Source organism: Pseudophryne corroboree, chromosome 3, assembly GCF_028390025.1.
Source record: "Pseudophryne corroboree isolate aPseCor3 chromosome 3, aPseCor3.hap2, whole genome shotgun sequence".
NCBI classification, from domain to species: Eukaryota; Metazoa; Chordata; class Amphibia; order Anura; family Myobatrachidae; genus Pseudophryne; species Pseudophryne corroboree.
Window position 1 is genome coordinate 747190456 of NC_086446.1, and position 15002 is coordinate 747205457.

Below are 15002 nucleotides of genomic sequence, written 5' to 3' on the forward strand. Positions count from 1 at the left end.
CCCCCTTCCCCCGTCACCTACACATGACGGACCCCCACGTCCACAAATTGTCCCAGAAAAATAAAAATTGCACATTTCCCTGTAACAATCCTTCCACAACGCAACATTCAAACCATCAGCCACAAACTACTATCAATACCAACCTATCCTAGTGATCTACTTACCTTCATTTAAAGTGAGCAACAGAATATTTACGATGAAACATGTGACTAGTGAAAAGATTGGCGTTTCCCACCTGCGGGTACAAAACAGAATTATTGCCTTATTATTAAATATTACGATCACTGTATTCCAATGAATATTCTGCAAAACATACACACAGATACACATTTTTTCAAAAGGGCAGATCCTTTCTCTGTATCAGTTAGGCAACATGTGTCACGACTTGCTGGGACTTGTAGTCCCACAACAGATGGAGAGCCTTCCCTGTGCGTGGGGAGACAGGTGCGCATGTACGCACACATCACTGACTACAGCTATTGTTCTTTGATGAAAAGGCTGCAGCAATACAGAACCTGTTTAATCTCCGTCTTATCTCTAACATTGGCCATAAATTGGATTAAACTTTATACAATATGCAACGTTATCCCGGTAGAAACTTATCACAGGCAGACACGCCACGCGACGGAAAGCATCTGAACAACCCACGTCGTTGAGATCACATAAATTATGAAGCATCATCCTTTATAAATAAAATATTTCTGTTGGTAATTACCCCCATTAATGACCCCCGTTTACATAGTGGTTGCTGACAGATGAGACTGTCTCTGCCTTACAGCTCCATAATACAATTATACAGCAATAACAATACATTTCTGTAAAATGAAACAATTTATTTTTGTTGTATTCAACAATGACTTAACTGGCCGGTTAAGCTGGGTACACACTACAGCAATGTCGGCACAATATGCCATTTCGTAACGACATATTACCTACATTACTCAGTGTGTACGGGGGATTGCTCGTACCCACGGACGCTAGCGATGGACGCTTGGTTCTATGTGCTGAACACAAAACCAAGTGTTGTCGCTAGCCTCCTGTATTATGCTAATGAAGAACGGAACATGTTTGTTCCGACCTCCACTAGCATCGCCCCAGTGTGTACACACAATCTAGGGCTGACCGGGATTCTTTCCGACGTCGGAACGAATCCCCATCGCTCTAGTGAGTACCCACCTTAACTCTCCCCAAAAAGTTCTTTGAGCCCCTCCCAACCTTCAGCTGGAAAGTAGATTGTAAGTGCAGAGAAGTCTGTCTGACGGTACGTGTAGTCCAGCAGGGGGGGTGCCAGGGAACGCACCCTATATATTACAGGACTCCTCTGATGGTCTACTGTAGGATTTAATAACCACCTCTGACTAAGGTGGAGAGGTCATGTGTAAAACCTCCTAAAGAGTGGAGAAGTGGAAAAGTTGCCAACCAGTCAGCTTCTACCTATCATTGTATGGAATGTACTCTTGATAAATGCAAACCACACGCTGATTGGTTGATATGGGTGACGTCTCCACTCTTTAGAAAGTTTATACTTTTCCCCCTGAATGTATATAGTGTTCTGTTACGGCCCAAGAGCGGTTGAGGAAGTGGCAGTGGAACCTGGTCGTCCTAGAGTGCACTTGCTTACTCATCAGAGCAGCCAATGATGGTCTTGTTGGGACCAGCTGGCGTTCTCACTGGAGAGGGAGTAAGGGCCGATTTATTGTCACAGTGGAACGGGAAGAAAAAAAAAACTTTTTATTTTTGTACAGGAAGGGCTAAAGGTTCACGGCTCCTTCAGACAAGTTTTGCAGCCGCATTTGGACTGTGATCTAGAGCAATCAGATCTTTTCAAAGGGAGTTTTGTGGTCTCATACACGATGACAAAAAAACAAAAACTCATAACTTTTTTAATGTAAGTTTGATACTGTATATAAATAAGCAAAGACACTATTAAAAAATAGGTCTGCCGCACACATTAGCACTTCCACAGCTGTCAATTCGTTCAAGTCAGCGACTAAGGGGGTGATTTATCATAGCTTGGAGAGCGATAAAGTACCAACCAATCAGCTCCTGTCATTTCTCAAATACAGCCTGTAACATGACATTTAGAAGCTGATTGGTTGGTACTTTATCTCTCCCCAAGCTTTGATACATCTGCCCCTAAGGATGAGGAATTCACTTTCATGGAATACAACTACTATAATGACAGACATTCCAGCACTCAGCAGCGGTCAGGGAGCAACTTTAGATTATTCAAATTATACTGGTCTATTCTAACAAGTACAGGCAATACAGTATAGTTTGCTTTCCCCTACAACAGGCATAGTGACGCTCCAACTGCTTTGGAACTACATATCCCAACATGTCCTGCCACAGTTTTAGCATACCCTAACAGCATGCTGGGATGTGTAGTTCCACAGCAGCTTGCATCTGCCACACTGCCTACACCTGCCCTACAACATATCAAAAAGTCTCTGTAGTTCCACTGCAATATCTGGTATATCCTTAGCGTATATTAAATTAATTCATGTGCATTATATACCACAGAGGGAGAACCATAACCATATAAAGGCACAAGGGTGCAAGGCCAGTCCTCATACGCAAGTCACATAAATTCATAGTGACTTCTAACTTCCGTAACAAATGGCAATAGGAGCACTATTATATACACACGTTCCAGATGACATCAAAACGCACCATTCATACAGATTTTATCTACAGCAGAGGTTCCCAATCGGGTCACCTTTTTGATCGCATCACAAAAATAACGTAAAACAATCTTCACTACCACTAACAACCCACAAAGACACATCGCACGAGGATACAACAGGACCTCACACTTAATTGAATCGGCTGCTGAATGTCTCTGTCAATATCACTGGCAATTTAATATACGACTGCATATACCATTAATCACTTTGAAAGAAATAAAAACAGAGAAAGTGGGACTAAAATACAGTGAGCACTACTGTGAAATGTGCGTGACACAATGTAAAACCCCGAGGGAAAAAGACGCAAAACAAGTTGTTTATGATTATAAAGACAATGGGGAAAATGCATCAAACCTTGCAGAGCGATAAAGTGAAGTTGTCCGTAGCTTCCAACTGTCACTTCATATTTTGTGCTAGATAAATGAAAGCATGTAGCTCATTGTGTGCTTTGTGAAGCTTCTCTACTTTATTTCTCTTGAAGGTTTGATGCATCTCCTCTAATTTCTGACAGTGTCAACGTTATCAGAAGTCTCTATGGTGGAATAGTGCATTCAATGATACACTTAAGTCTACAACAAGTCAATAATCTGTAGGGTATTTACCTCAAGAGGTATTTAATTCCATCCCAGCAGTCTCTGATTGGCTCCAGATAAATTTCTATCCTCTTGTAGGAGACGACCAAGTTGAACAAGTCGAAAGACTTGCTGGTGGGAGAATCTGGGTGAGATTCAGCCATGGTGGGACCACCCTCAGACCATCCGCTGAAAGCTGCATCTCTCTCTTTGTCCTGCATGCTGGAACGGAGAACAAAAAAGTTGCAGCAGGAAATGTGGGACACACAAAAACATCCTGGTGAAGAGGGGGGAAAAAAAAGGGAATTACTTTAAATTTATTCTAGAATAAGACCTCTTCTTTGCCAAACGCCTCATGAGTCTCCAAAACATTGCTGGAAGGGGACGCAATTCCGTTTTGGTGGTAGGGTACTTGCATATACATTACCAGGAAGTCTATATGTCAAGTTACATGTTCAAAGGTCATACCGAAAGTGAACAGCAATAGTAGATGAGAGCTCTTGATAAACGAGTTATGTTTTTATTAGCCAGTCAGCAAGTATGTGGGATGGACCAGAGGCATAATGACTTGTGTGAGAAGCACATGGAAGGAATGTGTACATGACTGTGACATCCCAGCTGTCTCTCTGTGCGATCAAATCCACCTGCACCTATTCTATTCCTTTCAGACTGAGTTTCTGACTCGTTAATTTGTAGGGTCATCCCAGGTCAAAAATCCAAAGTCCCGGGAATTGCCACCCAGTTTTACCCTTTCAGACAGAAGAAAGTCGCAGGTCGACTTGCCAATTTGTTCTTCTGTTTGGAGGTTGGAGGTTGGGGGGGAGGGGGGGGGGGGGCGACGACAGGCTGTGTGTCTTGAGGACCAAGGGGAATACGTACTAAGCATTGGGGAGTAATAAAGTGGAGAGAGATAAAGTACCAGCCAATCAGCATCTAACAGCCATGTTGCAGGCTGTTTTTGAAAAATGACAGGAGCTGATTGGTTGGTAGTTTCTCTCTCTTCAAGGCTTAGTAAATCTTCCCCCAAGTTAGGCCCTCAAGATACTGTAACACTCCAGGTTTTAAGAATAACCATGCATAGGCAGAGGTAACTTAATTAGTACCTCAGTCAACCAGATTTAACCATCTGTGCTTGACCATGGCTATCCTTAAAACCTGGACTGTTGGGGTGCATTAATTATAGAGTTTGGGAATTACGGATCTAATGGATTTAGGGCCTAATTCAGACCCAATCGCGCGTAGCCTGATGCCCTTTGGGGAGCGGGCGCACTGCGCACCCAGTGAGATGCGAAAGCATCTCACTGCTACGATCGCCTCTGCCTGATTGACAGGCAGAGGTGGTCATGGTGTGGGAGGGTGCGTGCCAATGGCATTAGAACGCCGTTGGTGGGGCGCGGTCCGGACAATGCAGGCTTGTGCGGACCGTTGCGGGGGCTGGTTGCGGCCGCTGCGACCCAGAACGTGGCGGGCAGCCGCCTCCCAGCACAGCTAGGCTGCACAAGCAGGGAGTTACTTGTCGAGTTCTAAAGCATCGCCGCCGTCCGATGCGGGGGGGGGGGAATAGGGCCTGACATGCAGGGCGGAGTAGCCCTGTACTGGGCATGCCCCCACATGTCAGAGAAACTGATCATAGATGTTCTATTTTTAGAACACCTACGATCGGGTCAGATTCGGGCCCTTAGTTACACAAATAATCACTTTAAAGAATAACTTCCGTGATTATGTAAGGGAACGTCTGCACATTAGACATTTATTAGAAAGTACCTCTTTCTAGAGCACATTTCCCTTTAGTGGTTGGGAAATAAAGTGCTGGGTCTGAAACAGAAAAAAAGCGTTTGTGGAAAGGGTTTAGAAATGACACACAACATAAGGAAAGTGCACGGTGTCACAGTGTAGTAATTACAGCAGGGCAGACTCACACGCTGAAGACTCAGAAACACCTCCTCATTGTTTGTCAGCGGGATTCCAAACATTCCCGACTAGAGGACAAACATTGGTTTTCATTGCAAAACCCTCAGTATGGTACATTTAGGTGCATTATAAAACAAGAAGTTCTAGTTATCTAGACCACATGGCAGCACTGCTGTTTTGTCCCTACATTTTTATCTGACGTGTAGCTGTTAGTTAAATGACAGAAATAACAGTAGTGAGGTGTTTGGTTTGTTTTGTTTGTTTTTTTAACGGTAAAAAATTCACACCGAACATCACAACAACAACTAACAACAGTTAATAATAATTAATAATAATGATAATAATATTAATCATTTTATTTATATAGCGCTCTTTCCCCAATAGGACTCAAGGCGCTTAACAGATACATAGCATAATATAGTACAGAAAATAATGAAGTACAGAACAGATTTTCATAAAATACAGAAGCATGGAGATACTAAAGGGACAATTATGGGAATGGTTGAGTAAAAAGGAAAGTCTTGAGCCTACTTTTGAAGGATTCTATAGTTGGGGCCTCTCGCACTGTGCGGGGAAGTGAGTTCTATAGAGTCAGAGCCACATGACTAAAAGCTCGACCCCAAGATGAATTACGGTAGATTCTAGGTACTGCTAAAAGTCCTTCATCTACAGATCGCAGTAATCGAGTGGGGCAGTATAGGGTCAGTAGCTGCTTTAGGTACCTTGGGCCCTGGTCATGTAATGCTTTGAAACTCAGTAAGCCAATCTTGAAGATGATTCGCCATCTTACAGGCAGCCAGTGAAGGGAGTAGAGGATGGGTGTTATGTGGCTAGAACGGGGCTGGTTGGTTAATAGCCTGGCAGCTGTGTTTTGCACCAGCTGTAAGCGGTGCAATTCTTTTGCTGGGAGACCAAGGTAGAGGGCATTACAGTAATCCAGGGGTTCTCAAACTCTGTCCTCAGGACCCCACACAGTGCATGTTTTGCAGGTAACCCAGCAGGTGCGCAGGTGTATTAATTACTCACTGACACATTTTAAGAAGGTCCACAGGTGGAGCTAATTATTTCACTTTTGATTCTGTGAGGACCTGTAAAACATGCACCGTGTGGGGTCCTGAGGACCGAGTTTGAGAACCTGTGCAGTAGTCTAATCGAGAGGATACAAATGCATGTATGACTTTTGGCAGATCACCTGAGGGAATTAAGTGCTTGATTCTGGCTATGTTCCTCAGGTGAAAGAATGAGGATTTGATTGTGGCTCATATCTGATGTTTAAGTGTCAAGCCACCATCCAGGACAACGCCAAGATTCCGCACACGATCAGTGGTTTGTAATTCTGAATCCCCGAGTGTAAGTCCAGTTGGTTGGTGTGGCCGGAGAGACAAGCCAGCCACAGTTGGCTATGCTGCAGTCTTGTCCTTTGATGTTGCGGTCCTATCATAAGGACTTCTGTTTTATCCAGGTTCAGTCGCAGCCAACTGGCACTCATCCACTCCTGGAGCTCAGCTAGACAGCCATTTAGCGTTGCTATTGGGTTATCAGTTAATATAACTTTCTTGCAATTGTGAAGGTCAGATACATTCAAACATTATGGATACCAGGGGGAATATAATTACAGAACACAGCACATTCCATAATTCCTGACTCTAAACATAATTATCTTAATAATAATAATAATAATAATAATAATAATAATAATAATAATAATATTTATTATTATTATTAAACACAACAACAACAAAAACACACAAAATAGACATGTGCAATACTGAGCATATTACAATATGTCCTAGAGCAGGGTGATTGAAGGACAGCGTTGTCATTGAGTATTTCACTCACACTGGGTGAACTGTGTTACCTATTGTGTCTACACACGGTGAGATATTTTCTTACGATTTTGACTATATAGTCAAAATCGTAAGAAAAGTTAGTGCAGATCGCAAGGTGAAAGTCACCTTGCGATCCCGATTCAATGCCGATGCGCGGTCGGAATCGCAAGACTAGATAGACTGTGCAGGCAAGTCAATTTTGACTATCTCTATAGAAGAGATAGTCAAAATTGACACTTAGCCAAAATCGCACATAGTAAGTATCACAAGCACACTCATTATGTGCTTGCGATGCCGACCTAGCCCCTGTCGCATAGTGAGAATCAGGCATAGCCCGAATGTCACCGTGTGTATGGGCCTTAAGATAGATATATTGGTAGTTAAAGGCTGCGTGCTCAATCCACAACTAAATAGTACATTTGCCATAAACATTATATCCAGGTCATGTTGCACCATCAGAAAACACAGTTTACATTCAGAACCTTTGGAGACAGAGGCTGTCATGTAATAAGAGTAGGGACTGGGAGTCCTGACACAAAACTCTGCATCAGCGGAGGCTGTCCACACTGTCTGTCCAGAGGTTATATCAAGCCAGATAACCTGCAGTACCTGCCCTGAAGCAGGCACACAATGAGTAACACAAACCAGCAGCGGCAGCCACAGTGTAATACAGCAACAGCAGCAGCGGCAGCCACAGTGTAATACAGCAACAGCAGCAGCGACAGACACAGTGTAACACAGCAACAGCAGCGACAGACACAGTGTAACACAGCAACAGCAGCAGACAAAGTGTAACACAGCAACAGCAGCAGCGGCAGCCACAGTGTAATACAGCAACAGCAGCAGCGGCAGACACAGTGTAACACAGCAACAGCAGCGACAGACACAGTGTAACACAGCAACAGCAGCAGACAAAGTGTAACACAGCAACAGCAGCAGCGGCAGCCACAGTGTAATACAGCAACAGCAGCAGACAAAGTGTAACACAGCAACAGCAGCAGCGGCAGACACAGTGTAATACAGCAACAGCAGCAGACAAAGTGTAACACAGCAACAGCAGCAGCGGCAGACAGTGTAATACAGCAACAGCAGCAGCGGCAGACACAGTGTAACACACAGCAGCAGCAGCAACAGACACAGTGTAACACAGCAACAGCAGCAGACAAAGTGTAACACAGCAACAGCAGCAGCGGCAGACACAGTGTAATACAGCAACAGCAGCAGCGGCAGACACAGTGTAACACACAGCAGCAGCAGCAACAGACACAGTGTAACACAGCAACAGCAGCAGACAAAGTGTAACACAGCAACAGCAGCAGCGGCAGACAGTGTAATACAGCAACAGCAGCAGCGGCAGACACAGTGTAACACAGCAACAGCAGCAGCGGCAGACACAGTGTAATACAGCAACAGCAGCAGCGGCAGACACAGTGTAATACAGCAACAGCAGCAGCGGCAGACACAGTGTAACACACAGCAGCAGCAGCAACAGACACAGTGTAACACAGCAACAGCAGCAGCCACAGTGTAACACAGCAACAGCAGCAGCGGCAGACACAGTGTAATACAGCAACAGCAGCAGCGGCAGACACAGTGTAACACACAGCAGCAGCAGCGACAGACACAGTGTAACACAGCAACAGCAGCAGACACAGTGTAACACAGCAACAGCAGCAGCGACAGACACAGTGTAACACAGCAGCAGCGGCAGACACAGTGTAACACAGCAACAGCAGCAGACACAGTGTAACACACAGCAGCAGCAGCGACAGACACAGTGTAACACAGCAACAGCAGCAGCGACAGACACAGTGTAACACAGCAGCAGCGGCAGACACAGTGTAACACAGCAACAGCAGCAGACACAGTGTAACACACAGCAGCAGCAGCGACAGACACAGTGTAACACAGCAACAGCAGCAGCGGCAGACACAGTGTAACACACAGCAGCAGCAGCGACAGACACAGTGTAACACAGCAACAGCAGCAGCGGCAGACACAGTGTAACACACAGCAGCAGCAGCGACAGACACAGTGTAACACAGCAACAGCAGCAGCGGCAGACACAGTGTAACACACAGCAGCAGCAGCAGCGGCAGACACAGTGTAACACACAGCAGCAGCGACAGACACAGTGTAACACAGCAGCAGCAGCGACAGACACAGTGTAATACAGCAACAGCAGCAGACACAGTGTAACACAGCAACAGCAGCAGCGGCAGACACAGTGTAATACAGCAACAGCAGCAGCGACAGACACAGTGTAACACAGCAACAGCAGCAGCGACAGACACAGTGTAACACAGCAACAGCAGCAACAGACACAGTGTAACACAGCAACAGCAGCAACAGACACAGTGTAACACACAGCAGCAGCAGCAACAGACACAGTGTAACACAGCAACAGCAGCAGACACAGTGTAACACAGCAACAGCAGCAGCGGCAGACACAGTGTAACACACAGCAGCAGCAGCGACAGACACAGTGTAACACAGCAACAGCAGCAGCGGCAGACACAGTGTAACACACAGCAGCAGCAGCGACAGACACAGTGTAACACACAGCAGCAGCAGCGACAGACACAGTGTAACACAGCAACAGCAGCAGCGGCAGACACAGTGTAACACAGCAACAGCAGCAGCGGCAGACACAGTGTAACACACAGCAGCAGCAGCGACAGACAGTGTAATACAGCAACAGCAGCAGCGGCAGACACAGTGTAACACACAGCAGCAGCAGCAACAGACACAGTGTAACACACAGCAGCAGCAGCAACAGACACAGTGTAACACAGCAGCGGCAGCAGCGGCAGACACAGTGTAACACAGCAGCGGCAGCAGCGGCAGACACAGTGTAACACACAGCAGCAGCAGACACAGTGTAACACACAGCAGCAGACACAGTGTAACACAGCAGCAGTGGCAGACACAGTGTAACACACAGCAGCAGACAGTGTATAAAACACAGCAGCAGACACAAAGTAACACAACAGCAAACACAGTGTAACACACAGCAGCAGCAGCGGCAGACACAGTGTAATACACAGCAGCGGCAGCAGACATAGTGTAACACACAGCAGCAGCGGCAGACACAGTGTAACACACAGCGGCAGACACAGTGTAACACACAGCAACGGCAGCAGCAGACACTGTGGAACACACAGCAGCAGTGGCAGACACGGTGAAACACACAGCAGCAGCGGCAGCCACGGTGTAACACACAGCAGCAGCGGCAGCCACAGTGTAACACACAGCAGCGGCAGCCACAGTGTAACACACAGCAGCACCAGCGGCAGACACAGTGTAACACACAGCAGCAGCCACAGTGTAGCACACGCAGCAGCGGCTGACACAGTGTAGCACACGCAGCAGCGGCTGACACAGTGTACCAACACGCCGGAGCGGCTGACACAGTGTACCAACACGCCGGAGCGGCTGACACAGTGTACCAACACGCCGGAGCGGCTGACACAGTGCAACACACGGAATACATACTATTTACCGGCATGCAGGATGCCGACTGCCAGAAAGCCCCTTACAGGCTCGCTGCGCTCGCCACGCTACAGACAGGTTATATTTTCCCTCTATAGGTGTTGTGGACACCCACAGAGGAAAAAAGCCTGTGGTGCCGGTATTCCGGCAGGGGCATTTCACCGCCTGTCGGGATTCCCACGTCGGCATTGTGTCCGCCGGGATCCTGACAGGTGGTCTCGTGTTTGCCTCCCTAACACACACAGCAGCGGCTAACACAGTGTAACCCACAGCAGCAGCAGCGGCAGACACAGTGTTACCCACAGCAGCTGACACAGTGTAACCCACAGCAGCAGCAGCAGACACAGTGTAACCCACAGCAGCAGCGGCAGACACAGTGTAACCCACAGCAGCAGCAGCGGCAGACACAGTGTAACCCGCAGCAGCGGCAGACACAGTGTAACCCACAGCAGCAGCAGCGGCAGACACAGTGTTACCCACAGCAGCTGACACAGTGTAACCCACAGCAGCAGCAGCAGACACAGTGTAACCCACAGCAGCAGCAGCGGCAGACACAGTGTAACCCACAGCAGCAGCGGCAGACACAGTGTAACCCACAGCAGCAGCAGCGGCAGACACAGTGTAACCCGCAGTAGCGGCAGACACAGTGTAACCCACAGTAGCGGCAGACACAGTGTAACCCACAGCAGCAGCAGCGGCAGACACAGTGTAACCCACAGCAGCGGCAGACACAGTGTAACCCACAGCAGCAGCAGCAGACACAGTGTAACCCACAGCAGCAGCAGCGGCAGACACAGTGTAACCCGCAGCAGCGGCAGACACAGTGTAACCCACAGTAGCGGCAGACACAGTGTAACCCACAGCAGCAGCAGCGGCAGACACAGTGTAACCCACAGCAGCAGCAGCGGCAGACACAGTGTAACCCACAGCAGCGGCAGACACAGTGTAACCCACAGCAGCGGCAGACACAGTGTAACCCACAGCAGCGGCAGACACAGTGTAACCCACAGCAGCGGCAGACACAGTGTAACCCACAGCAGCAGCAGTTGACACAGTGTAACCTACAGCAGCTGACACAGTGTAACACACAGCAGCAGCCGTTGACACAGGGGGTCATTCCGACCTGATCGCACGCTGGCTATTTTTTGCAGCACTGAGAACAGATAGTCGCCGCTTACGGGGGAGAATATTTTCGCTTTGCAAGTGTGCGATCGCTTGTGCAGCCGAGCGGTACAAAAATGTTTTGTGCAGTTTCTGAGTAGGTCTGAACTTACTCAGTTGCTGCAATCACTTCACCCTGTCCGGTCCCAGAATTGACGTCAGACACCCGCCCTGCAAACGCTGGGACACACCTGCGTTTTTCCAACCACTCCCTGAAAACGGTCAGTTGACACCCACAAACGCCTTCTTCCTGTCAATCTCCTTGCGATCGACTGTGCGAATGGATGCTTTGTAAAATCCATCGCAGCTGCCACAGTGTAACACACAGCAGCAGCTGCCAGTGTAACACACAGCAGCAGCTGACACAGTGTAACACACAGCAGCAGCTGACACAGTGTAACACACAGCAGCAGCTGCCACAGTGTAACACACAGCAGCAGCAGCAGCTGACAATCATGTAAAACACAGCAGCAGCTGACACAGTGTAACACACAGCAGCAGCTGACAAAGTCATGTAACCCACAGCAGCAGCAGCTGACACAATCATGTATAACACAGCAGCAGCTGACACAGTGTCACACACAACAGCAGCAGCAGCAGCTGACACAGTCATGTAACACACAGCAGCAGATACAATGTAGTAGCAGCAGCAGGGAAGGACACAGCCAGGACCTGCTCAGAAGACATGATGGAAGGGTTACAGACACACAATTGTATGAGTGCTGTTTCCCACAGCTGATGCCCAGAGGAGGCACCAGAGCCCGGCACATATACGTACACTACCTGCACACATGCTGCCTTACCTTCCCTCTCACATGCACATTATTATCCTCCCTCTCCTAGTTCCTATTCTGTGGCTTCTTCCTGTGTACAGTCATTGTGACGTCACAGAGGAGGGTGATGCAGGAGCCCCTGCGTGACAGCAGCACAGAGAACCTCTGACTCATCGGGTGGGCGGGGCCAATGGCATTAACTCTGACACTGCTGTATGCTGTAGCCGGGAGGCAGTAAGAGCTGCAGCTCACTCCAGGTCCAAGAATCCAGTCCTGACACTGACTGTAGAGGAATACAGCACACAGGACGGGAGATGAACAAAAGTAGGAACTGGAATGCGCCAGACGGATCATGGGTCTCATTTACAGTATACGTCAGTGCTATTCTTACTGTCACATACCTCAGACTTGTCATAGTGTAGTAGTATTATTATTATTATTATTATTATTATTATTATTATTATTTATTAGAATTATTATTATTTTATTTGTATTATTATTTTGCTATTATTATTATTATTTTATTTGTATTATTATTTTGCTATTATTATTATTATTATTATTATTATTTTTAAATAATAAAAAAGTAAGGTAAATAAATATAATGATGTTATTCATTTTGAAATATTGGGGGGAAAAACAAAAACATTTTAACGGCTAACGTTCTTTAGACAGTCATAAACCAACACTTTAGTTGTATGGCTGATTAAAAGCAGGTGAAATGCAGCTTAAATTAAGCCAGCCACAGAAACTGAACCTGTGTAATTCATAAGTAATAATATATAAGTCTCCCGGTTTAAAGGGATAGTACGTTATGCCTATTTATAAGGCAATACAAATTCTGCTGCCCCATACAGAGCAAAGATATGAAACAGGGTAAACCAAATTTAGGTCTAAACAAATATGTATAGTAATAACTGGAAGCATAAAACTGCCACATAATAAATAGAGATAGTACAAACACATAGTTACAAAAGTTGGAATAATATGGAAACTTAGCAAATGTGGGCGTACAGTGCTGTCATGTAATAAATAATAGTGACCTAAACAAGCTGGCTGACATAGTGAACATTGGGGGGAGGGAAGAAATATTAGAACTCCGAGAGGGCCCTGCTCGTAAAAGCACAGGGAGCCAGGCGGTAGGGGCACTGGGGAAATACAAGGGTTGGGATGTGGGAAGGAAGGTAAAATTGGGCAGAGATTCACTGTGCAAGGGTGAATAAAAGGGTATGGATGTGCTTGAAGCAAAGGATCAGGGCTCAAGTGCGCCATGTGTGGCCCTGCCCACTGCGCACATGACATCATTACGTTGTGCAGGGGAGGGCAGTGCTGACCAGAGATCCTGGCTGCAGGGCACCATTCCAGTCACCAAGCCGACCAGAAATAAGAGCCGCGGGGCAGCGACGGCTCCTCCGGACTGGCTGACTGGGGACCCGCTTCCAGTCCATCTCTGCAGGTACTTCTAAATATTTTCCCGGCATGGATGGACCGAAAGCGGTTCCCCGGTCAGCCAGTCCGACACTGAGCGACAGTGCTGCCCACAGAGCCCTGGCGGCACCGATTGCACACCGCTAGTAACTGCCCTGCAATAGATACTAGGGGAGAATTTCAATACATTACTTCTGTACGCAGTCAGAATGTCAACATAATTGTGAGGGGGAAAAACCCCGAAGGGGATTGGTTCTGCAGTTTAAATCAGTAGTTATATGGCTGAATAAACTTGACAATGAATGCAATATAAACATATATAAAGATAGATTTTTATTTTAAAAGTTGTCTACTATCCAGTGCAGTAGTAATACTATACATATATGCACGCAAAATGTACTCATATAATTACTAGTTATTCAAATTGTAATAAAACCATTGGTGATAATAACGTTACCTAATGGTCACATATATTATTACTCAGGTTCCTAGGATTCTTGAGTCCATGGACAGAACCATAATGGTAGTCCACATCGGGATGCTGAGGTCGGTATTTTGACCGCCAGCATCCCGAATGACCACATTCCGAACCCAACCCCTTTTTACATACAGTATATACATTTTAACCATATACTGCATGTAAATAGTACCATACACATTAACAACACTAGAGTGTCCACCAACCCCCTTGCAATCGCACCCATTGTCCAGAGGCACTGTGTACCAGCCTCTTTCTTAATCGCTGTCAGGGTTAACTAAGTGGGCGGGGACCAGTCTGCAGTGCAGTTTTTCGGTCTGACACTGACCAATCCGCAGCAAAACTGGAGATGCGCAGGTGTAACGAGTGCAGAGAGATTGGCACTCAAAAAGCCTGTAGGAAACAACTTACTCCGGTGCTCCTCCTCATGTAATAATGATGTGCTGTATGGAAACCGGGATGGCACTCATGGAGACTCACAACTTGTATAAAGAAATAACTCAGAGGCTATGAGCTCAACGTTTCGGAGCGTTATTCCTTTATGTTTGTCTTGATAAAGGAGCAACGCTCCGAAACGTTGACTTGAGCTTTTAGCCTCTGAGTTATTTCTTTATACAAGCTGTGAGTCTCCATGAGTGCCATCCAGGTTTCCATAAAGTATATACACTGCT

At 46.7% G+C, this 15002-nt stretch overlaps 1 protein-coding gene across 5 annotated transcripts in view; it reads right to left on the minus strand.

Annotated features, from left to right (window-relative positions):
- The window catches only part of ZFYVE27 (zinc finger FYVE-type containing 27), a 144945-nt gene extending 132341 nt beyond the window's left edge, over positions 1 to 12604 (minus strand). For 2 of the 5 annotated variants that reach the window (XM_063962317.1, XM_063962319.1), the window contains exons 1-3: positions 12456 to 12596; positions 3290 to 3481; positions 165 to 235 (exon numbers count right to left, since the gene is read on the minus strand). In XM_063962317.1, the coding sequence (XP_063818387.1) occupies positions 165 to 235; positions 3290 to 3480 (262 nt within the window). In that variant the 5' untranslated portion in view covers position 3481; positions 12456 to 12596. Of the gene's footprint in view, positions 1 to 164; positions 236 to 3289; positions 3537 to 12455 lie in introns of all 5 variants that reach the window. The other 3 variants (XM_063962315.1, XM_063962316.1, XM_063962318.1) reach the window with 3 other exon arrangements.
- Between the last annotated feature and the right edge of the window lie 2398 nt (positions 12605 to 15002).